Here is a 24,948-nt window from a genome sequence, read left to right as displayed (position 1 = left end):
AGTGAAAAATAATTGCCTCTTTGAGTGCAGAGTGAATGTCAGAATTGTACATATAAGTAAACTGAACAGTGATAGTGAAATTAACATTTGTATACTCACAGCTTTCAAAGAGTACTCAAAAACGGCCCATCTGACCTTGCCATTTTATCTTCGCATTTTCGACGAGATAGGAAGGCAGAGCAGGTATTATCATCCGTTTGGAAGTCCAGAGATGAGTAATTTGCTCAAAGGCTGATGACTGCCCAGTGGCAGAGCTAGGATTAGACCTCAATGGCTGGTGATAATGCTTTTCTCACTAAGTAGTGCTACTAGCTGCAAACACATAGGTTCTTGTCTGTTCCACATAAATGTCCAGTCTCTTATCAGACTCCAGTGAAAGGCTGACAGAGTGAAGGAAGGAAGACTAAAGATAAGTGGCTAATGTGGGAAGTGAATGGCCTTTGATGCAGTCAGGCTCAGGTTCAAATCTTGGCTTCATTTCTTATGCTATGATTTAGACAGTTAACCTAAGTTCACTTTCTTCATCAGTCAAAATGGGAAACAACACTGATTCAATTAACATTTATTAAGAAACTCTAGTGTGTCAGATAAGCCACTACTAGAAAGTCATAAAAGGCTGTTGGATACATTTTAATCAATACATTATTATTTTTTAGGCTAGTCATGGTGGCTCATGTCTAATTCCAGCACTTTGGGAGGCCAAGGAAGGAGAATCACTTGAGGCCAGGAATTTTACTAGCCTGGGTAACATACTGAGACTCTCATCTCTACAAAAAATTTTAAATATTAGCTGGGTGTGGTGGCACATGCCTGTAGTCCCAGCTACTTGGGAGGCTGAGGTGGGAGGATCACTTGAGCCTGGGCTGTCAAAGCTGCAGTGAGCTGAGATCACACCACTGCACTCCAACCTGGGTGACAGAGCAAGACCCTCTCTTAAATTTTTTTTAGGACAGGTGCAGTGGTTCATGCCTATAATCGCAGCACTCTGGGAGGCTGAGGCAGGCAGATCACTTGAGGTCAGGAGTTCGAGACCAACCTAACCAACATGGCGGAACCCCGTGGTGGCGGATGCCTGTAATCCCAGCTACTTGAGAGGCTGAGGCAGGAGGTTCACTTGAACCCAGCAGGTAGAGGTTGCAGTGAGCCGAGATAGTGCCACCACACTCCAGCCTAAGCAAGAGGGAGACTCTGTTTTTTGCCATTTTATCTTTGCATTTTTGATGAGGTAGGAAGGCAGAGCAGGTATTATCGTCTGTTTGCAAGTCCAGAGATGAGTAACTTGCTCAAAGGCTGATGACTGCTCAGTGGCAGAGCTGGGATTAGACCTCGATGGCTGGTGATAATGCTTTTCTCACTAAGCAGCGCTACTGGCTGCAAAAAAAATTTTTTTTTCCCCACAGGGACAGAGGATTTTGAATGTGGCCCTGGAGATAAATTTTTTAAAAATCTTTATTCACTACATACCTCTCAAAGGAACCAAATCTTTTTTTCTAATTAAAAAAATTATTTATTATTTCTACTATTATTATTATTTTTTTGTAGCGGTGGGGTCTCAGTAGTTAACCAGGCTGGTCTTAAACTCCTGGGCTCGAGCCATCCTCCCACAAGCGTCCAAAAGTTCTGAGATTACAGGCATGAGTCACTGTGCCTGGACAAAGGAACTAAATTTTGAAGAATGAAAGTTATATCAAGAGTCTAATGCAGAGGCCAGTGGAGGCCAGGCAAGAAGCGTATGAAAGCAACACAGGTGGGATGGGGAACCGCTAAGCCCTCGGCTGCACTTTATACTACAAAACAGGGAGAGCCCCGTGCAGCCAGGTGAAGCAGGTGATTCTCTGTGGAGTCTCCCACATTTTAAATGTTGGAAATTTTTTTAAATTATAAAATATAGGGAAAAACAGTATCTCAGTTAAATCTTTCCTGTAGGCTGCCAGTTTCTCAAGTCAGTTCCAGAGGAAAAGGGGCATTTCAGTCACATGAAAATGGCAACTGCAAAGTCAAAACTTCGGGAAGATGAGCCTGGTCAGGGAGCTGCTACATGATTTGGTTTAGTTGGCACTTGGAGAGAAAGCTGGGGAAGCACAAGTCAGGGGGCCAGAGAGCAATCTGTCAGGCCTGCGATGTGACAGTGGGGCCCTGAGTGCGCCAGTGCACATTATGACTGCTACTGAGTGGTGCAAATCCCTCCATCAAGGACCAGAGCATGGTGGCTCATGCCTGTAATCCCAACACTTTGAGAGGCACCCAGGAGGATCATTTGAGCCTAGGAGTTCAAGACCAGCCTGGGCAAGATGATGAGACCTGTCTCTATCTATCTATCTATCTATCTAGTATATCTATCTATCTATCTATCTATCTATCTATCTATATCTATATCTATCTATCTATATATATATCTATATATTTTTTTTTTCAGGACTAGAGCCCTGCCCTTTCTACTCTATCGGCACAAGGGTCCAGGCAAGAGGAGGGCCATTTCACTCTATCCCTGCGATTTTGCTATTCCACACATTAAATAGGAAAAGACTGGCAAAGGGGAATTGATAGTAAGTGGAATTTATTTTATTTATTTATTTATTTATTTATTTATGAATAATAAATGGTCAGGATGGTCTCGGTCTCCTGACCTTGCGATCCACCCGCCTCGGCCTCCCAAAGTGCTGGGATTACAGTTGTGAGCCACTGCGCCTGGCCAGTAAGTGGAATTTATTTATAAAACAATGCAAATACTATTTGGAATTAGGAAGCATTTCCCATTTTTAACCAAAAAATTATTAATTAAAATTGCAAAAGTAGATTTACAGAGCCACAGGTAGCAAAACAGGAAATGAAATATTCCAGAGACATTCTGAAAAGTTCGAAAGAAACACACACTAGCCTCAAAATCTCCGGTTAAACCGTGGTTGCACAACAGGTTCTATTTATGCCTGCATTTTCTCAAAAAGTTCTTCCTTATATTTGCCTTTCTCTTTTCCGACTTGTCGAGACTTGGCTTTGCGTTCAAGAATTTTTTTCCGATCCTTGTCCAGTTTTAGCCTGGCGATAACCACCTGTTGGGAGTGAGAAAACAGATCTTTATTGCCACATCGCCATGCCACCAGCTATTGAGCAATATAGACATCATAAGTAAGACCTCAGTCATTCAGCCTTTTTTTTTTTTTTTTTTTTGAGACAGAGTCTTGCTGTGTCGCCCAGGCTGGAGTGCAGTGGCGTGATCTCGGCTCACTGCAAGCTCCGCCTCCTGGGTTTGCGCTATTTTCCTGACTCAGCCTCCCGAGTAGCTGGGACTACAGGCGCCCGCCACCATGACCGGCTAATTTTTTTGTATTTTTAGTAGAGACAGGGTTTCACCATGTTAGGATGGTCTCCTGATCTCGTGATCTGCCCACCTCGGCCTGCCAAAGTGCTAGGATTACAGGCATGAGCCACTGCACCCGGCCAGTCATTCAACTTTTAAGGAACTGAAACTCTGGAAGGAAAACAGATCCTATAACACAATATAAAGTAGGAACACAAAGGAGAAGTAGCAGTTCCACTAGGTAGGCATAAGGGCTGCAGGAAGATATATTCTCTCTTATCCCTCTGAATATTATATGTTGGAGGAAGTGATGCCTGGAACACTTGGAAGCCTCTTGCAACCAGCTTAGACAGCCATCAGCCGGGTGCGGTGGCTCACACCTGTAATCCCAGCACTTTGGGAGGCCGAGGCAGGTGGATCACGAGATCAAGAGATCGAGACCATGCTGGCTAACATGGTGAAACCCCGTCTCTGCTAAAAACATAAAAATTAGCCGGGCGTGATGGTGGGTGCCTGTAGTCCCACCTACTCTGGAGGCTGAGGCAGGAGAATCACTTGAACCCAGGAGGCAGAGGTTGCAGTGAGCTGAGATCGTGCCACTGCATTCCAGCCTGATGACAGAGCGAGAGTCCGTCTCAGAAAAAAAAAAAAAAAAGACACCATCACCAAGAAAGGCAAAATAGAAAAGAGAAGAAAAATCTGGATCCTTGATGATATCACAAAGCTACGGAATCAATCAAGTCCACGTGGCCTGCCTCAGCCACCTGTGCAGGGAGTACCGAACACCAATAACTTTTAACAGTACTGACACACTCCACGGCTGCTATTGCCACTCAGTCCTTGATCATACCTTGCTCGGGTGAATGCCCACATGGACAGTTGTGCCGTTGGCCTTCTCACGCTGCACCCGCTCAATGTAGATGACATATTTCTTTCTGTACACCTGGACTACCTTGCCAATTTGCTGACCTTTGTAGTGTCCTCGAACTACCTAAGAGAAAATACAGAAGAGAATCCCCCTCCATTTGTAATGCATGATCATAATGAGGAAGCTAACTATCAGGAACACATGGGTTAAACATATAACTTTGCATAAAAGCAGCTTCATCCTGGCAGTCAAAAATTAGCTACTTGTCTGGTATAAATCTGTGTTGTGTTATGGCAAGGTGGAGATTTTTTTACCTGAATCCCACAGAAATGTGCGATATGAGCTTTAGAGAAAAAAGGAGAATACAAAACTACATATAGAATACACTCTGAACTATATGTATATATATGTCAAGTATCCCTTATTCAAAATGATTGAGACCGGAAGTGTTTTGGATTTAGGGTTTTTGGGATTTTGGAGTATCTGCATTACTCGCTAAGCACCACAAATCTGAAAATCTGAAATCCCAAAAGCTCCAAAGACCACTTCCTTTGACCATCACATTGACACTCAAAGTTTCAGATTTTGGAGTATTCTGAATTTGAGATACTCAACCTGTATGTGTGTATGTGTATATATATAATATATATTACATATGTGCACATATATGTATATACATACATACATATATGTATACATATATATGTACATACATACATGTACACACATATATATGTATATATACACACACATTTCATATATATCGCATGACACAGTGGGATAAAATATATATAAATATTGGTAACAGCTGCCATTAGGCAGGAAGTAGGATTACAGATGACTGTTTTTTAGATTTATATTCTTCTAAATTTCAAGATTTCTACATTTATATAAATATTTTAAAGTCAGAAAAAAATTTAAAATCTCACGGACTGTTTTACTGTACTAAAAATCTACTCTATTAAAAAACCAACTAGATTAGGGTTTCCTTGGAAGCAAGAGCTTATTTTATTTTATGTTTTTTTGAGACAGTCTCGCTCTGTCCCCCAGGCTGGACTGTGATGGCATGATCTTGGCTCACTGCAACCTCCACCTCCCAGGTTCAAGTGATTCTCCTGCCTCAGCCTCCCAAGTAGCGGGGATTATAGGCACACGCCAGCAGTCCCGGCTAACTTTTGTATTTTTAGTAGAGATGGGGTTTCACCATATTGGCCAGGCTGGTCTTGAACTCCTGACCTCAAGTGATCCGCCTGCCTCGGCCTCCCAAAGTGCTGGGATTACAGGTGTGAGCCACCATGCCCAGCTGCAAGCGCTTATTAAACACCACGCACAGGGGCCAGGCTGATTGACTGGACTGGAGAGGTGAGGATGAAGAGGGAAGGATGATACTCAGAGTCTGGCTTGGGCAACCAGGTAGATGAAAATGCCTTTGCCAGATGCAGGGAACATAGGGGAAGCCCCATATTTTAGGAGGAAATAGTTTAGTTTGGAACATGCTAAATTTGAGGCATCTGGGGACATTCTAATAGAGAATTCAGACACAGCTGGAATGCCAACTGGGCCAGTAATAGAGACGTGGGAGTCATCCACAGAGAGGCAATTAGAAGTTTCATTTTGCTCAAGGAGCTGACAGTATGAGAAAAGGGCAGAATATACACATGTGAGAAAAGCCAGCATTCTGGAAGAGCTTGTGAGAATTAATGTGGCCAGAGAGAATGGGAAACCATGCAAGTGTAGTGTTAGAGCAGCCAAGAGAAGAATGCCAAATTCTGCGGGACCATCAAGTACAGAGAGGGTAAGGTATTTAACAGATCTGACAACAAGGTCATCACCAGTGGCTGTGGCTGGAACGCCTTCAGTGAGCGGTGGGATGGAAGCCATTTACAGTAAGGTGATGAGTGTACCAGGTGAGAAGGTGAAGGTGAGAAAAGACAGTCCAAAGGAGCTTGGCTCTGAAGACGAGAAGGGGATAGATGTTTGAGGGGGATGGAAAGCTAAGGGAACTTTTTTTATTTTTAAAGAAGGGAAAACATGATTGTGTTTAAATGCTGATGGGAAGTAACAAGTATGGAGCAAGAGGGTAAAAGAAACTACAGAGAAAAAAAGGACCAAAAAAGCTCCAAGAGAAGAATGGAGCAGCACCCAGCGGCAGATGAATTAGGCTTAGGCAGAAATACGGATATTTCTTTTTTTGTGTTTTTGAGACAGAGACTTGCTGTGTTACTCATGCTGGAGTACAATGGTGTGATCTTGGCTCACTGCAACCCCCGCCTTCTGGGTTCAAGTGATATCTCATTGCCTCAGCCTCCCTTGTAGCTGGGATTACAGGCATGTGCCATCATGTCCAGCTAATTTTTATATTTTTAGTACAGACAGAATTTTGCCATGTTGGCCAGGCTGGTCTCGAACTCCTGGCCTCAAGTGATCCACCCGTCTAGGCCTCTCAAAGTGCTGAGGTTACAGGCGTGAGCCACTGCACCAGGCCTGGGATATTTCTTTTATTGTAACAGGAGGGAAAGAAAATAAGGAGGGGTGGAACTACAGGTAAATGTGTAGGTGTGGAGCCAGGATTTCTTTTTGAGACGGAGTCTCGCTCTGTTGCCCAGGCTGGAGTGCAGTGGCATAATCTTGGCTCTCTGCAACCTCCACCTCCTAGGTTAAAGCGATTCCCCTGCCTCAGCCTCCTGAGTAGTTGGGATTACAGGCGTGTGCCACCACACCTGGTTAATTTTTGTATTTCTAGTAGACACGGGGTTTCACCATGTTGGCCAGGCTGGTCTTGAACTCCTGACCTCAGATGATTCACCCACCTCAACCTCCCAAAGTGTTGGGATTACAGGTGTGAGCCACCGTGCCTGGCCATGATTTTAGATTTTATAAGCACATCAGGCACCACTGGTAAGCACCTGGCTAACTCCTCACTTTTCAGGTCTTCTCTTAAATTTATTAGTTCCTCAGAGAAGCCTTTTCAGGTCCTTTAATTAATATGGTAGCATCCTTTATATTTTCTTCACAGCAATAAACACAATTTGAAATCGTTTTATTTTTAACTGAGACATCATTTACATACAGTAAAATGCACAGGTCAGTTTTGGCAGATATAAAACTGCCAAAGTTTTTTTTCTGAGATGCAGTCTCGCTTGTCACCCAGGCTGGAATGCAGTGGCGCAATCTCAGCTCACTGCAAGCTCCGCCTCCCGGGTTCACGCCATTCTCCTGCCTCAGTCTCCCAGGTAGTTGGGACTACAGGCACCCACCACCACGCTTGGTTAATTTTTTATATTTTTAGTAGAGATGGGTTTTACCGTGTTAGCCAGGATGGTCTCAATCTCCTGACATCGTGATCCGCTCGCCTCGGCCTCCCAAAGTGCTGGGATTACAGGCGTGAGCCACTGTGCCTGGCCATTTTTTTTTTTTTCTTTTTGAGACAGAGTCTCACTCTCACCCAGGCTGGAGTGCAATGGCACAATCTTGGTTCACTGCAACCTCTGCCTCCCGGGTTCAGGCGATTCTCATGCTTCAGCCTCCCAAGTAGCTGGGATTACAGGTGTGTACCACCACGCCTGGCTAATTTTTTGTATTTTTAGTAGAGATGGAGTTTCACCATGTTTCCCAGGCTGTTCTCAAACTCCTGAGCTCAGGTGATCCACCTGCCTTGGCCTCCCAAACTGCTAGGAGTACAGGCATGAGCCATCATGCCCAGCCTGTCAAAGGTTTTAAATAGGACCTGATTTGCAAATAATACCACTCTGTGAAAAATGGACAAAGGTAAGAGAGGGAGCTGCAATGCTGCCTTGAACTGGACTGGAAATAGGTTCAAGACTTACTTTGGAGGTAGAATCAACAAGCCTTGATGGTGGATTACAAGAGGGGGTTAAGGAGCATTGTTAAAGATAACAAAGGTTTAGGGGCATATGCAACTGGGGAAATACAAATGGCACTTACTAGAGATGTGGAAGATAGGAGGAGAGTTGGATTCTGGAGGCAGAGGATGTTAGGATCAAGAGTACTCTTGGATAAGAAGCTTGAAATGTCAATGGGCTACCTAAATAGAGATGTTCTGTCGGTAGTCAGATCTTTAGGTCTGTGTTGTAGGTATTCAGATGTATAGGTTGTCTAAAGTGGTCTGGACTAGGATATAAAAGAGGGAGTTGTTAGCACAGAGCACACACTTAAAGCTCTAAGAATGGATTATTACCTATTCTCCACCTACACAGAGAACACAGAGCAGAAAGAGATGCTAGATGTGTCCATTGGATTCAGTCACGAAGATGTTATTGGTGATCTATGCCAAAGTAGGTTCTATAATGCAGTGGGCACAGGGAATAGACTAAAGAGTATCCAAGAGTGAATGGGAGATGAGGAAGTGGAAACAGGTCTCTTGAGGAGGTTGGTTATGAATAGAGAACAGAGTAATAGCTGGAAGGAAATGTGGGGCTAGGGAAGTGAATCCAAATTTTCCAGCTCTCTTTGAAAATCCAAGAATTTAACAATGGGCCTGCATTTCCCCCAGGCACCCACGGGCTCAAGGTAGATGATTATATCCTATATGTGAGGCTTGAGCTTTCCAGTTTGCCATTTTCTTTTCAGCTCACTTCCCTAAATAAGGGAAGTGAGAGCTATCCTTACCTATCCCCTGTAAGTATTTGCAATTCCCCCATTCTAGAGCATGTCTGATGGGAAGGATCCAGGGCAGAGGGGGTTGAAACTGCTGATCATACCTCTGAACTACTCTTTCCACTCTTCCTGTCACATCCCAGCTTAACTCCACATTTTTTCCTCCTTAACATATCCCCAAACCTTCAAAGAGTCCCAGTGTCTCAGATGATACACCAGGCCTCATCACCTTATGTCATTTCATTCTAAGGCAATAGTTCTTAACTGAATGAGGGAAGAGTTGATTTTGTCCCCCAGGGAGCATTTGGCAATATCTGGAAATATTTTTGCTTGTCACAACTGTGAAGGGAGGGAATGCCACTGGCATCTAGTGGGGAGAGGCCAGAGGATGCTGCTAAACATTCTACAACGCACAGGAGAGCCCCCCCACGCGCCGACAACAATTATCCAGTCCAAGATATCAATAGCGCTGAGGCTAGGAAACCCTGCTCTAAAACATGACCTCCATGAGAACACCGGCCTTGTCAATCTTGTTCTAGAACAATGTCTGGCAAATGCTCCATAAATATTCCTTTGAGAAATGAATCCAGCCCCTGCTTATTTCACTCATGGCCAACTCCCTTCCCCCTTCATGCATTCTAAGCTCCAATCACAGAGAACAGAAGGCTTGCACGTTCTCACATGGGCCACTCTTTTAGAAATTATGAAAGAGTGACTCACTGCATCTTGACCATTTCTCCTGCCAAATCCAATGCTATCACATGGCCAGCTCCCACAAATCCCTGTCCATCAATCCCACTACCCAAATACACTAGAACACTACTCTCACTGCAACACTTTCCCCTACAAAGTCTGCTTCAACAAGCCACCTTGTGCAACACTTGGCAAACTAGCAGCCAGAAGTTTAAATCAAAAGCATTTTTGGCGGGGCACGCTGGCTCACACCTGTAATCCCAGTGCTTTGGGAGGCTGAGGTGGGAGGATCACTTGAGGTCAGGAGTTCCGAGACCAGCCTGGGCAACATAGCAAGACCCTATGTCTACAAAACAAACAAAAAAGCAGGTTTTTGCTTGGCTGACATACTGTTTTATTAAATTTTACTATAACTATTAAATAGTTAAATGCTCTAAAGCAACGCAGGCACTCTCCGGTGGCTCTGAACCCTATCTCTGGCCTAACACATCTGAAGTGTCACACTACTTGCCAGAATCCTGAGGCATGTGAGTCTGTGACTGCTCCATGACGTTCTCAGGCAAAGGTGTCCGAGCGCCACTAGAGCCGGAGGGAGACGTACCTGGACCTCGTCGTCCTTGCGGATGGGCATGGAGCGGACATTGTACTTCTGCTGCAGCTCCTTGGAGAGCGGGGATGACATGATCTTCCTGCGCACGTGTGAGGGGGCATTGAAATGACTTTTGCGGTTTTTGCTGCGGTCCGACGTCACGAAGGGATTGAACTTCACGGTGACCCTCTACAAAGGGCGGAGAGAGACGGAATGAAGGGGCGCTCAGTGGGTTACAGGGGCCTGTTCTCGACCCAAGACACTCCTCCTCATCCCCGCACAAAGGCTCTACGGGGGAGGTGACCTCTGAAAAGGCAACTGAGGGAGGAGAGAGAGATGCCAGTGGTCTATCACACAAAGTGGGACGTGTGGCGGTCGCATGCCTGACTAAAGGGGCCGTGGGGAGAGGGTGGCACTGGGACCTTGAGGCTAAGGAAAGAATACTAGGGTTAGGCAGGAATGAGTGGTCGGGAGGTCACGCAAAGAGAGCTGTGGGGTTACATGTGCCCCCACCACACATGCAGGGTCTAACGGGGCAGTGGGCTTCAGAGTCCGAGAAAACTGCAGCCTCCGCTCACCCACCCGGCCACCAAGGCCCCCAGACCCTGAGTGCGCAAGACCGGAAATGAGTTTCCGTGCCGCGCAAGCGCAGAAAGACATCGACGCCCTATTTCCCTAAGAGCGAAGCAGAATGGCGCCCCATGCGGCTTGGGGTGGGATCGCAGTGTCTCGTTCCTAGGGTCACCGGGAGCGCGATGCCAGTGAGGACAAGGGCCTACTTGTGTAGGGCCTGCAGTAGAGGCTTACTGATGTTCTTTTAATAGGCACACCTGTCAGTAGTCTCTCACCTACCGCAAACTCTCTTTGCCCCCGTTTTTCTCCGCACAGGAGGCTACAGAGGTCGTCTAGGCGTATATATTGTCTGGTGTTTTATTTAATTTTTATTTTATATTTTGAGATAGGGTTTCACTCTGTCGCTCAGGCTGGGGTGCAGTGGTGCAAACACAGCTCACTGCAGCCTCAGCCCCCCGGGCTCAAGCGATCCTCCTGCCTCAGCCTCCCAAGTAGCTAGGACTACAGATGTACGCCACCACGCCTGGCTAATTTTTTATTTTTTTTGAGACAGCGTCTCACTCTGTCGCCCAGGCTGGAGTGCGGTGGCATCATCTCGGCTCACTGAAAGCTCTGCCTCCTGGGTTCACGCCATTCTCCTGCCTCAGCCTCCCCAGCAGATGGGACTACAGGTGCCCGCCACCACACCTGGCTAAGTTTTTGTATTTTTAGTAGAGACGGGGTTTCACCGTGTTAGCCAGATGGTCTCGATCTCCTGACCTTGTGATCCGCCCGCCTCAGCCTCCCAAAGTGCAGGGATTACAGGTGTGAGCCACTGTGCCCAACTTGGCTAATTTTTTTATTTTTATTTTTTGCAGAGATGGAGTTTCACTGTGTTGAGCAGGATGGTCTCGATCTCCTGACCTTGTGATCCGCCCGCCTCAGCCTCCCAAAGTGCAGGGATTACAGGTGTGAGCCACTGTGCCCAGCTTGGCTAATTTTTTTATTTTTATTTTTTGCAGAGATGGAGTTTCACTATGTTGCCCAGGCTGGTCTTGGACTCCTGGGTTCAAGTGATCCTCCTGCCTCAGCCTCCCAAAGTGATAAGATTACAGGCTTTAGTCACTGTGCCCCGCCTGTCCCGTGTTTTAAACATCATGAGGCTCCAAATGCCATCTGTAGAGCGGCTTCTTCAGAATCACTGAGAAGCCTGTTCAAATTACAGATTTTCAGCCTCCACCACCGTCCCACAAAACCAGACAGTGGTAGGATGGGACACATCTGAATTTAAAGCAAGCATTCTGCCCTCATCCCTACCCCCCAAGATTTTGAGGTGCGCTAATGCTTGAGGATTGTTGTGAATCAAACACCTGGCTCTGCAAAACTCCCCCCTAGTTGTTTAGCCCTGTTTGGAAGAGTGGGGTTGTAGAATCAGACTGGTTGTAGAATCAGACTGGTTGTAGAATCAGACTGCCTCTTCATTTGGCAGTCCTAAGAAAGGAAGTCATTTCCCATCGGCAACCCAGGAGCAGACGCTGGCCTGACGGTGCACACACAGAAAAGGTCAGAGGTTCTCCTCAGAACAGTCCTTAGGTGTAAGTCAAACCCATGCCCTGCCCCAAGTTCATTCATTCATTCCTTCACTTACTCACTGGTTCTGTTTATTCACTCACTTCTCTATTACATATCCATTTATTGTCATTCAGCTACTTATTTACTCATACATTCATTCATTTGCTCATCAATTTATTTGGTACCCACATGGACCAGGTACAAGGCTTGATTAAAGAGATCTGGGAAGGAGTGCTTCCAAGAAGTTCAGAGCCTCACTGGTAAAGGAAAGCCATGTGAAGACAGATCTTGTGAACCCAAGATCATCAAGGAGTATCCATGATCAAGCAGGGCAGGGAAGAATTTTTGTTTTGTTTTGTTTTGTTTTTAACATGCTGTGTGGTTCAGTAAAATTAAAACAGGCACAATGACATCCTGGATGACAAGAGCTGGAGGCTCTCATTCTAACTACATGATGTAGTGGGACTGGCTGTCTTGTCTCACGCCCACCCCTGGAAACATGCACAGGAACTCAAGCACCTAGCACAGAGGAAGTGTCTGGTGAGTACTTTTATTTCTCGGAGGCAGTGGCTGCATGGGGAGGTGCTTGAGCACTGGCACCCAAATCGCCTGGGCCATTGGATCTCTGCCATTTCCTGGCTCTTTGGCTTTGGAGAAGATATTCAGCCTTTTGGTCACTCACTTTATTCCCATCTGAGAAAATGGGAATAATGAAGTACTTACCTCATTGGTTTGGTGTCAGGATTTTTTTTTTTTTTTTTTTTTTTTGAGATGGAGTCTAACTCTGTCATCCAGGCTGGAGTGCAGTAGTGCGATCTCGGCTCACTGCAAACTCTGCCTCCTGGGTTCACGCCATTCTCCTGCCTCAGCCTCCCCAGTAGCTGGGACTACAGGTGCCCACCACCATGCCCAGCTAATTTTTTAGTAGAGATGGGGTTTCACCGTGTTAGCCAGGATAGTCTCAATCTCCCTACCTTGTGATCTGCCCACCTTGGCTTCCCAAAGTGCTGGAATTACAGGTGTGAGCCACCGTGCCCGGCCTTTTTTTTTTTTTTTTTGAGATAGAGTCTCACTCTGTCGCCCAGGCTGCAGTGCAGTGGTGCAATCTCTGCTCACTGCAACCTCCACCTCCCAGGTTCAAGTGATTCTCCTGCCTCAGCCTCCTGAGTAGCTGGGACTACAGGCACATACCACCACACCCGGCTAATTTTTGTATTTTTAGTAGAGACAGGGTTTCACCATGTTGGTTAGGCTGGTCTTGAACTCATGACCTCAAGCAATCCACCTGCCTCAGCCTCCCAAAGTGCCACCTGTAATCCAGCCTGGTGTCAGGATTAAATGAACCCTTAGCATAATACCTGGTACAGAGGAAGAACTTAATAAATGTCGGAATTTATTTATTTATTTATTAGATGAATAATAATAGCTCTTCTTAATGGGCTGAGCATTTACTGTCAGGCATTGTGCTAACAGGTTTACAAGCATTACCTCATTTCAGTCTGTTAACGGTATGAATCGTCCCTTTTACAGGTGAGAAAACTGAGGCTCTGAGTGAGATGGGAATAAAGGATGGACATAATCTACCATTAGATGCTCAATATTGTTATTATTTATCTTGCAGCCCATAAAGATAATAATGTGATCCATATTTGTTAACCTAGAAGGATGTCTGTTAAGAGAGGGCTAAGCTACACAGTAATATGAACAGTATGATCCCATTTTGCTTATCAAAAGGCATCACTAAAATGTCATCATTAAATGATCATCTCTGAAACCAAACACCGCATGTTCTCACTCATAGGTGGGAAATGAACAATGAGATCACTTGGACACAGGAAGGGAACATCACACACCGGGGCCTATTGTGGGGACGGGGGCGGGGGGAGGGATAGCATTAGGAGATACACCTAATGTAAATGACGAGTTAATGGGTGCAGCACACCGACATGGCACATGGATACATACGTAAGAAACCTACACGTTGTGCACATGTACCCTAGAACTTAAAGTATAATAATAATAAAAAAAGATCATCTCTGATTAGTGGGATTATGGGTGACTTTCGTTCTTCCCCTTTTACTTTTTTTAGCATTTAATGATTTTCCTCCAGTGGGTTTATAAGCCTGTGTTATTTGTGTAATTAAAATTACATTTTGAAGATTTAAAAAATTGTGAAGAACGCTATCCCTGCGAATATTTAATTTAGATTTTTTCTGCAGGTTGTTTTAAAGGAAAAACAAAACCAAAAAAAAGCACCTCCTGTTCTGACCACCCCTATTTCCAGTTTTCCCTTTTGGCACAGCAAAGATGACCTTGGGACTGAGGTGGAACCATGTAATTCTTCATAATCCCAGAGTCAGGCAGACCTGGGTATGAATTCCATCTTTACTGACTGCGTGACTCACTGTGTGGCCACGCCAAGTTACCAGGTCTCTCTGTTTCCTCCTTCCTAAAAAGGAGATAACATCCATCTCGAAGGAAGATCTGGCCTGAAGAGCAGTCACTCTTGCCTGGCATGCAGAGAATGCCAAATCGTATCAATGACTGGCCAGAATGAAGTGAATGACCTCATCACTCCATAACTGACAGGAAACAACTGCTGGGGCAAGAAAAAAGGGTCTCCAGTGAGTGTTCTTGTCCACATACATCCCCACTCACGTTCCTGGACTACTGCATCTAACTGCGGCAGCAGCTAATGAACCTTCTGGAATAAATGACCAGTTTCTGCCGGGCGTGGTGGCTCATGCCTGTAATCCCAGCACTTTGGGAGGCTGAGACGGGCGGGTCACGAGGTCAGGAGATCGAGACCATCCTGGCTAACACGGTGAAACTCTGTTTCTACTAAAAATACAAAAACAATTTAGCTGGATGTGGTGGCGGGCGTCTGTAGTCCCAGCTACTTGGGAGGCTGAGGCAGGAGAATGGCGTGAATCCGGGAGGCAGAGCTTGCAGTGAGCCGAGATCGCACCACCGCACTCCAGCCTGGGTGACAGAGCAAGACACCGTCTCAAAAAAAAAAAAAAAAAACCAGTTTCTTAAGAAGGGATTCAGACCTCCAGTGGCCTGCCACATTGTTTCTGGCAAGAATTTAAAAATTATTTGTAACATATAGTAACAAAAACTAACCACAGGCTGGGTGACATGGCTCACGCCTGTAATCCCAGCACCTTGGGAGGCTGAGGTGGGCAGATCACCTGAGGTCAGGAGTTCGAAACCAGCCTGACCAATATGGCGAAACCTCGTTTCTCCTAAAAATACAAAAATTAGCTGGGCGTGGTGGCGGGCGCTTGTAATCCTAGCTATTCAGGAGGCTGAGACAGGAGAACTGCTTGAATCTGGGAGGCGGATGTTGCTGTGAGCCGGTATCGCGCCATTGCACTCCAGCCTGGGTGACAAGAGCAAGACTCCATCTCAAAAAACAAACAAACAAAAAAGACTAACCACAGCTACTATTTATGAACCCTAGTGCCACACCCCATGTCTTCCCAGGTTTCACCCCCTCTTCCCAGGTTTCACCCACCCCAGCCAGTGTTGGCTGCAACACTTCAGCTTCTCTCCTCATGAAGCACGTCTCCAGAGACACCTCTTCTGCAACACCTTCCCACGGAAGCCATTTCTGCCTGGACCACGACAGCTTCCAACCTATCACACCCCCCTGTAGGGTTTTGCTCTGTAATCCTGATTTAGAAATCCTTTTATGTGAAACCCCTGTAATCCACATCTGGTTAGACAATTGGAAAAGTTCGTTGAAAGGAGAAATAAAAAAAATGGCATCCATCCCTTAAATGTTGTATGCCAACGTAAAACACATTCGACAGTGACCCTGGGCTAAGGCTTCACCACTGAGAAACCTGTATCTAAAAAAATACAAGAAGTAGTGGGCGTGGTGGCACCTTCACTTTCCCTACATAAACCAACCAGAAAGCTTCAGTTGTTCCTTTCTCTGTTTCTCTCCCTCTCCACAGCCCCCTTCCCTCTCCCTCCCTCCCTCCCTCCCTCTCTTTCTTTTTTGAGACAGAGTCTCACTCTGTCACCCAGGCTGGAGTGCAATGGTTAGATCTTGGTTCACTGCAGCCTCCACCACTCCCCCTGGTTCCCCCGCCGCAGCCTCCCGGGTAGCTGGGACTACAGGCGTGTGCCACCACGCCCACTACTTTTTGTATTTTTTTAGAGACGGGGTTTCATCATGTTGCCCAGGCTGGTCTCTCAAACTCCTGGGCTCAAGCAGTCCTCTCACCTCAGCCTCTCAAAGTCCTGGGATTATAGGCGTGCACCACCACGCCCGGTCTCCCAAATCTTTTACAGTAGTCTTGTTCACTTCTAATTCAGTGACATTTTGAGGGAGGAGGGGTAACAACTCACCTTAATCAAGTCTCTCTAAAGCATTCAACTTAGTTTCACTAGTTTCATTTCTCACAGTTCATTGCTTTAACTAATAGTTCCCCAAATCACATCCTACCAGTATAAAAGCACAACTGGTATGAACAGGTTTGGGAACACACATAACTCAAGTATCAGTATGTAAGAGCGAGAGCATGGGGAGAGTTAGTGAAGAGTTTCTCACAGACTGATTCCCTCTCACATTCATCTCTGGTGTGTTTATCCACGTTAGTGCTGTTCTGATGAAAGTCTTGTAGGACTGGGCAGCAAGATGGGAAAGATCCATGGAAGTCCATTGCTCATAGCTGATGATGATCTCTCACTGCTGAGCTTAGGGTTGAAGAAGGAGTGCCAGGTCCTTTGAAATCAAGAATTTATGAATCCCTTTCATTTATGGAGCCCTTAGCTCAGAGCTCTAAAGAAGAATGTTAGTCTTGTTCTCAAGAAGACTATATCCTTTTTGGGAATGCTCGTAATGGTACAATCACTATTTTTGAAAACTTACTGTGTACCAGCAATAAACACTCTTCTACATAGACAATCTCATTCTGATATTTCTGTGCACATACTAGAGATTCTATTTCTGAAATAGCCCTATGTGGTAGTTTTATTACTATCCTCGTTTTCACCCAACAAATCTGAGGCACTGAGAGGTTAAGGACCTGGACTGAGGCTGCACAGCTAGAAGGTGGTAGACCCAAGAACATTCTGGAGGGCTCAATAAAGGGAGGGCTTCATCTAAGGGGCTTGACTTTCTTTCTTCTTTTCTTTCTTTCTTTTTTTTTTTTTTTGAGATGGAGTCTCGCTCTGTTCCCCAGGCTGGAGTGCAATGGTGCGATCTCAACTCACTGCAACCTCCGCCTCCCAGGTTCAAATGATTCTCCTTGCTTCAGCCTCCCCAGTAGCTGGGATTACAGGTGCCTGCCACCACGCCCAGCTAATTTTTGTATTTTTAGTAGAAATGGGGTTTCACCATGTTGGCCAGGCTGGTTTTGAACGCTTGACCTCAGATGATCCACCCGCCTCGACATCCCAAAGTGTTGGGATTACAGGCGTGAGCCACCGTGCCCGGACAGAGGGTGTTTGACTTTCTGATCATCCTCACAGATCTCCTTTTCAACTCTTTTATCTTCTCTCCTCTAGAAGTGAATTCCATTCTGGCTGTGATTCCAGCCTCTGGGTTACCCAGCCCCAATCAAGGTAGAAAGAATCACACCATCATATTTCTGAAAATCAGCCTTTTAATCTAGTTGAACCCAATGAGTGGGGAAAGAACTAAAACATTTTTTTCCCTTGAGATTTTGATTATAAGAATAACAGGTCAGAGGTGTCTCTTCCATAGGAAACTGACATCCCCTATGTCCTCCGAGTTTTTTTTTTTTTTCAAAAAAATGCATAAAAGTAGAATTTCAACTCATGTGCATGCCACACATTTCCATCCCCACCCCACCCTGCCCCACCCTCTACAGGCACACATATTCACACACCAAAGGGACTCCTTTCTGTAACTGAGGAACAGAATGTAAAAAAAGAAATCCATCCAAGTGGCCACAGATACCAGAAATAGCCAAATGCATTTACACTCACAACATCAGTCAACTCATATGCACAAGGAGAAGCTTCTCCAATTGGAGCTTAGAGCCAAAAATTACAAATGGCAGAGACTTGAGCTATCCATAAGATAATTTTAAAAATCCTTCCACTGGACACTCCCCTTCATTACAAAAGTATGCAAACAATCTTGCTATAAATGGAAAACAGGCGTGTGGCTCTCTCCCTGGGATATGAGGGCATAGCTAAAATTCCCTGGGTGAAATTAATGCCTGGATCATTACCCCTCCCTTTGAGGACAAAAGGGAAAGGATGAAGAGGAGCAGCAGGCTAGGGACCCACCTCAGGAGCAGGTGGGGCACCCTGGAGCTGCCCCAGGGGCTGGGAACGTGTTGGCATGTGACCAGCTGATGGGGGAGCACAGGGGCAAGTGGGCCAAGACTGGGTTGTAGAGAGACCCAAGTGCTCTGCACCCACAAGGAGTCCAGAAGGTAGAGGTCCACGGACAGGACAGGGCTGGCCTCCTTTGTTCCTCCACCTAAGGCCTTGGGACTGATGGCGTCCGTCTGACAGAGGCTGCATGATGATTTTAGGGTCGCAGGAAGGATGCTTCCCATCTGGACATAAGTGCACAAACCATGTCTATCTGGATCTGAAAAGATGACTTCCCCTTCACACAACCCCCACTCCCTACCACTGCAGATCCCAGCAGAGCGGTGGGAGGTCTTGGCAGTGGGAACCAGCCCCTTCACCAAGAAATGCTGTTGCCACACAGCACACAGGCTGAGGCACATTGGTGGGGGGTTCAGAGGAACAAGGAGAAGAGAGGAAGAGGAATCTGTGACCCGCCTTGTGACTGGTGGGCAGATTCAAGTCTCTACCGCTGCTGCTGAGCAACTGGGCATCTGCATCTTGGAAGAACAAGACAGGGTCGGGGTAAAGGCTTGAGGCCTGGGCTCTAGGTTGGGCAGGAAGGGATGGGGCAGAAGTCAGGGTTCCATCTATAGTGACAAATTGTAGGGGTTTGCTTGGGAAGTACCATCTTTCATGGAAGGTGCCGGGTGTATAAAGGAGTACCTTTGAGCAGCATGGTCCCAAAGCTGACAGCCCAAGTCTGGTGCCTCTGGGGCGGGTTGGCTGCCCAGGGGAGAAACCAAATCATCAGTGTGACCACACAGCAGGGGCCGCGAGATTGTCGAAGCCTGGCTGAGAGCTGATCTATATGCATTCTGGGATATTCCCCTAAGAGGGAAAAGACTGCAGCTCTCCTAGGAGGGGTCCCCAAGATCCCTGGACTCGCCACCCCTTGCCTGACTCTACTCTTGGGGCTCCCCAGGGAAAGGGGAACTGCAACTTCAGGCAGTGTAATTTGTCTAAAATAAAACACGGGGAAAAGAGGTAGCTGCGAAACATGGAGCCATCCTCTCCTTTCCCCCCACCGCCCACACACACTTTGGGACACAGCCAGATTTGAGGCCAGATTGAGGGCCAAAGGAGACAGGGCGTTGGAGGCAAGGCTGGCGATGCCCAGGGTCCTCGGCTGTGACGCTGGGTTCGGCGTCAATGCATCTTGCCCAGTTGGATCTTCTTCCAGGCCTCGGAGGCTGTGAAGATGCATGAGTCCAGAATGCCGGCGACGGTGAAGGTCCCGCCAATGATGGCACAGATCTGCAAGAGGGCAGGAGTAGGGTGGGAGTGTCAGAGGTCAGTGCTGGAGGATGCACCAGGCCAGACCCCTCCCACACCATGAGATGATGGGCTCTGCAAGGCAGACATTGCCCCATTAAGCCCATAATGCCCACTACATAGTCACCAAGAGTCTGGAGCATACTTAGGGCTCAAAGGAAACCAGTTATTAGATGGTGGATTTAATAATAATAAAATAATTATCACCATTATGAGCTCCTTTAATTCCCATATTCACCCTCTGAATGAGGAAGGCAATTATTAGACCCATTTCACAGGGGAGGAAACTGAGGTTTATTAGGTAACTTGCCTAAGTTCACCACGTAAGTAGCAGATGCAACTTGAACACAGGTACGTCTTAACCCTGGAGCCTGTGGTCTTAACCTCAACTCTAGATTTATCACATATTTACAATCCCATTTGCAGATGAAGGAAATGGAGGTTCTGAAAGGCAGTCCCAGGGGCCCAAGGTCACACAGCCAAGAAGTGGAGTCCTGGGATTTGATGGGTAGTAAGCAAATTATCATATGAATAAATGCAAAATTATAACGTAGGCAAGTGCTACAAAGGAGAGAGAGGCCTTTGGTGCTACCAGAAAGCTTCTATTAGGGCAAGGTTTCTAATGGCACCATTGACATTTGGGGCCAGAGAATTTTTTGCCACAGGAACTGTCCTTTGCAGTGAAGGATTTTAGCATCCCTGGCCTCTACTCAGGAGATGCCGGTCATCCTCCCTCCCCCATGCTGTGACAACCACAATGTCTCCAAACATTGCCAAATGTCCCCAGAGGTCAAAACTGCCGCTGGTTGAGAAGGGTGGTAGCAGGGAGATAATGAATGTTACCTGTCACATCTGTACTTCATAACTGTCTGCCACATCATAATATACTAACCCCCAGAAAATACACAATACTTACCTTCCCAGTGAATCCCCAGCTCAACCCTAGGCGGTAGGTACTATTCTTAGACCTATTTCACAGCCAGGGAAACTGAGGCACAGAGCCCCTGAATCCCTCGTCCAATGCCACAGCAAGTGGCTGAATAGGGGTTCAAAACTTTGGAGTCTGTGCTCTTAATGTGACACCCTGTTGCTTCTCAGGCGCAAAACACCCACCTAATTGAATCACAAAGCTTTGCAGTGGTCAGGACACCATTTGGGACTAATCGAACTAACGTTATGTTTTACTCAAAATGTTATGGCCTACAAATTGCTTTCTGATGACTTTACAGAATCAAAGCATGGATGATGGAAGACAAATGAAGTTCATAGAAGGTTTGCAAGGAAACTTAATTGATTTGTAGGGACAGGATCTCACTCTGTCACCCAGGCTGCAGTGTAGTATGTGATCACAGCTCACCACAGACCCCAACTCCCAGGCTCAAGTGATTCTCCTGCCTCAGCCTCCGGGGTAGCCAGGATTACAGGTGGTGCCACCATGCCTGGCTAATTTTTAAAATTTTTAATTTGTAGAGGTGAAGTCTCGCTATGTTGCCCAGGCTGGTCTCCAACTCCTGGGCTCAAGTGATCCACCTATCTCAGCCCCCCAAGTGCTGAGATTACAGGCATGAACCACTGCTCCAGGCCTTGCAAGAAAACTTTAAACATATTTTCCTCTTGAGCATCTACTTTATGTCATTCATAAGAACCAACACCTCCTATCCTAGCAGCAGCCATAGGTCTCAGAGGAGCAGAAGTCCTACAGCCCATGAGGGAGATGGCTCTTCACTGAGTACCCATGGGGTACAGAGAGGGAAATAACTTGTCCGAGGTCACACAGTCCATGTGTGACTTGCTTTTCCCCCTATGCCACATTTAAGGGGCATTTAAATGACCACAGGAGAAATAAACAGTTGTGTGGCCCCAGAGGCCATTAGCGGCCCCAGAGGCACCACAGGTGGACGGCCAGCCACTGACCTGCAACCTCTGGGGAACTCTGGGAACCAAGAACACCTTAATAGATGAACTGGTGACCAGTGGTGGGAGGCCAGGAGACACAGCAAAGGCGAGAGGGAAGTGCGAATCAAACCAGTGTTTATTTTTTAAAATGATATTTCCATGAGATGAGCTAAGCAGAGGACTGTGAGGCCCAGGACGGACAGACCAGGTCTGTGTGGATGGGTGGCAGGAAGCAGCTGGTCCTCCAGTAATAACAGCCCAGGAAACTGGAGCGGCCCCCTAGGGAGTGGAGAGGACCGGGGGGCGCTGGGGGGATTATGGTGAAGTGTTTTAAGTGGGCAAGGCCCCTCCCTGCCGGCCTTAGAGCATGACGCAGGGGTACTTTTCAGGGAAGATGACGGCAGGGGAGCTGGTTTATTTCGGTAGAGTGGATCAGATGATGGGAGATTTTATACCACAAAACGCTTTTAGAGCTTGGATCAGAAGATAGGAAAATGTGACTTACGAGCAATGAAGCAAAAAATAAAAAATAACCACACACACACACACACACACACACACACATAAAACACATCTGTATTCATCTACACACTATTTGGAACCCGAATGCTTATGACTCACAGACACCTGGCACCCAGTCTCAACTCTCCTTTCATGGGGCTGGCCCAGACCAGAGGGAGACAATGTGTACATTGAGGTGCACAGGAAAGCACATCGCCTGAGGGGAAACTGAGGCCCTGGGGCATGGAAACTGCTATGCAACTGGCTCAGTCACAGGGTGAGTGACTGCAAGCCTGAACTAAGGGGGAACCCTGAGGCAGACTCCCTCTGAGTATCTACTGATACTGGTCAGTGTGCCCCCATCACCCCGCATCTATTGAAGGGGCTGGTCACTGTTCACTTGAGGAGGTGAGGGGAGGGGAAATCCTGACACATTCCGGGGGGCTTCCCTCAAAGCTGAGAGAACTCAGCCGGCACAGTGGCTCATGCCTGTAATCTCAGCACTTTGGGAGATGGAAGGATGGCTTGAGTCCAGGAGCTTGAGCCCAGCCTGTGCAAAACAGTGAGATCCCCATCTCTACAAAAAATAAAAAAATATTGGCCAGGTGTGGTGGCTGTGGTCCCAGCTACTCTGGAGGCTGAGGCCTGAGGATCATTTGAGCCCAGGTCAAGCCTGCAGTGAGCTATGACTGCACCACTGCACTCCAGCCTAGGTGACAGAGCAAGATCATGTCTTTTTTCTTTTTGAGATGGAGTCTCACTCTTGTCGCCCAGATTGGAGGTGATCTTGGCTCACTGCAACCTCTGCTCCTGAGTTCAAGAGATACTCCTGCCTCAGCCTCCCAAGTAGCTGGGATTATAGGTGCCCATCACCATGCCCAGCTAATTTTTGCATTTTTAGTAGAGATGGGGTTTCACCATGTTGGCCAGGATAGTCTCGAATCCCTGACTTCAACTGATCTGCCCGCCTCGGCCTCCCAAAGTGCTGGGATTACAGGTGCCAGCCACCATGCCTGGTTCCGTGACTTAAAACAAACAAACAAAAAATGCTGAGAGAACTCTAGCGGCCAGGCCCACATTGCCACGGCCCTGCTTTCATTATTTTATCTCTCATCCCTCAGGCCTCCCCAACACAGTGGCAGTCAGTAGGAGGTGACTGGCATGAGGTGATGTAGTCACAGGAGGGGGTTCTGGCACTCCCAGGAGTGGCACTTCCTGGATTCTGACATATGGAAAGATTCAGAAATGTCCAGCGCCAGGGCGTTTCCACACCTGAACTCGCTCAGGGAAGTGGCTGGTCATGGCTCTCCTTGTCTTAGAAGGTCACCATGCCTACTGGAACATGGGGAGATGCAGCCACGAGGCTCTGCCAGGTGGTGTGTCTGCCTTGGAATTCAGGCCCTACACGGGCGGCAGCAAGATGACAGGCTTTGCCATTGAGGATTCCTGGGGATGATGTGGGAACAATGGGATCCAACAGCAGATATTCTGAAGCTGGAGGAGATGCTGGCGGGATCTCAGGAACTCACAGAGGGGAGGGCAGGGGTGCCACTGGCAGGAGGGAAGACGGTGATTGGCATGTCCCTGGGCTGTGGGGACGGGGCCTGGGAGGAACACTAATGAATTAAAATGAAAACAAAGCAAATTGCAGTCCTGACACTTAGTTCCCACAGCCTGTTGTTGTTCACACAGAGAAACGAGGCCTCTCCAGGGGAGCCCAGGGCAAAGCTGGGGCTGGGAGGTGTGTACCTCCCTGTTGGACATGGTGAGGGTGGCACGAGGTGAGGGCTGGGGAGTCCACCCGGCTTTCCTGCCATGGCAACAGAGAGCACCCAGCCTTTGGAGGCTGCATCATGGCATCACTTGCTAATTCTAGCCGTGGGAGAGCCTTTATGGGCCTCAGTTTCTTCACCTATAAAACAGGAAAGCCAGTCGGGTGCAGTGGCTCATGCCTGCAATCCCAGCACTTTGGAAGGCCAAGGTAGGAGGATCATGTGAACTCAGGAGATTGCGAGCAGCCTGGTCACATGGTGAAACCTGTTTCTACTAAAAACACAAAAATTAGCTGGGCATGGTGGCAGGCGCCTGTAATCCCAGCTACTCGGAAGGCTGATGCATGAGAACTGCTTGAACCTGGGAAGTAGAGGTTGCAGTGAGTTGAGATTCAGCCACTGCACTCCAGCCGAGGTGACAGAGCAAGCCTGTTGCCAAAATAAATAAATACATAAATAAAAACAAACATAAAGCGGGAAAAGCCCTGCTGCTCTGCTGAAAACACATCTGGAGCACCTAGCACTTAGATGTTCAGTAAACGAAACCTGATCTTATCTTTCAGTTCACTGGAAGGCTCTAACCTTGTGGTTAAGATCTGGAATTTTCTAAACCTGAGACCCACTCAACCAGAAAAATCAGTAAAATATTACTTATTCCCCAGAGCATACCTTTGGGTCTCAACTTCCGTTCTCTCTCTGGCACTTTTAGCAGAGGGCAGGATGAGTCATAAAAGAACAGGACAGCAAGAGTGTCCCAGGCACCACGGGCAGACTCTCTGTGGCTGCCGGGGGCCCACACACTCTAAGGGCCCTCTGAAGTTACCCAGCAACCCATTCAACAGATCGGGTAGCTGAGGCCCAGACAGGGTATCCTCAGGTGAGTGCCAAGATGTGTGTGTGATGAAGAACATCCCTGTGGGGCAAAGCACCTTAGGCCAGAAGTGGGTTCCACCCTCTGGCCAGTGAGGGAGCT

At 47.1% G+C, this 24,948-nt stretch overlaps 2 protein-coding genes across 3 annotated transcripts in view; both read right to left on the bottom strand.

Moving 5' to 3' along the window:
• Positions 1–2,694: 2,694 nt before the first annotated feature.
• On the bottom strand, positions 2,695–10,725 carry RPL26L1 (ribosomal protein L26-like 1). The gene is made up of 4 exons (XM_011947832.1): positions 10,648–10,725; positions 10,078–10,254; positions 4,149–4,289; positions 2,695–3,050 (listed from the first exon to the last, which is right to left on the bottom strand). Exons 1-4 carry the CDS (start codon positions 10,723–10,725, stop codon positions 2,922–2,924), a joined length of 525 nt encoding a protein of 174 aa, XP_011803222.1. The 3' UTR covers positions 2,695–2,921.
• A 7,067-nt stretch (positions 10,726–17,792) lies between these two features.
• Positions 17,793–24,948, bottom strand: part of ERGIC1 (endoplasmic reticulum-golgi intermediate compartment (ERGIC) 1) — a 43,669-nt gene continuing 36,513 nt past the window's right edge. For both annotated transcript variants that reach the window (XM_011947801.1, XM_011947800.1), the window contains one exon: positions 17,793–19,788. In XM_011947801.1, the coding sequence (XP_011803191.1) occupies positions 19,681–19,788 (108 nt within the window). In that variant the 3' untranslated portion in view covers positions 17,793–19,680. The remainder of the gene's footprint in view (positions 19,789–24,948) is intronic.

Source organism: Colobus angolensis, unplaced genomic scaffold (genome assembly GCF_000951035.1).
Source record: "Colobus angolensis palliatus isolate OR3802 unplaced genomic scaffold, Cang.pa_1.0 Scaffold27, whole genome shotgun sequence".
NCBI classification, from domain to species: Eukaryota; Metazoa; Chordata; class Mammalia; order Primates; family Cercopithecidae; genus Colobus; species Colobus angolensis.
The sequence above is the reverse complement of the archived record's forward strand: the minus strand, read 5'-3'. Positions and strand labels throughout refer to the sequence as shown.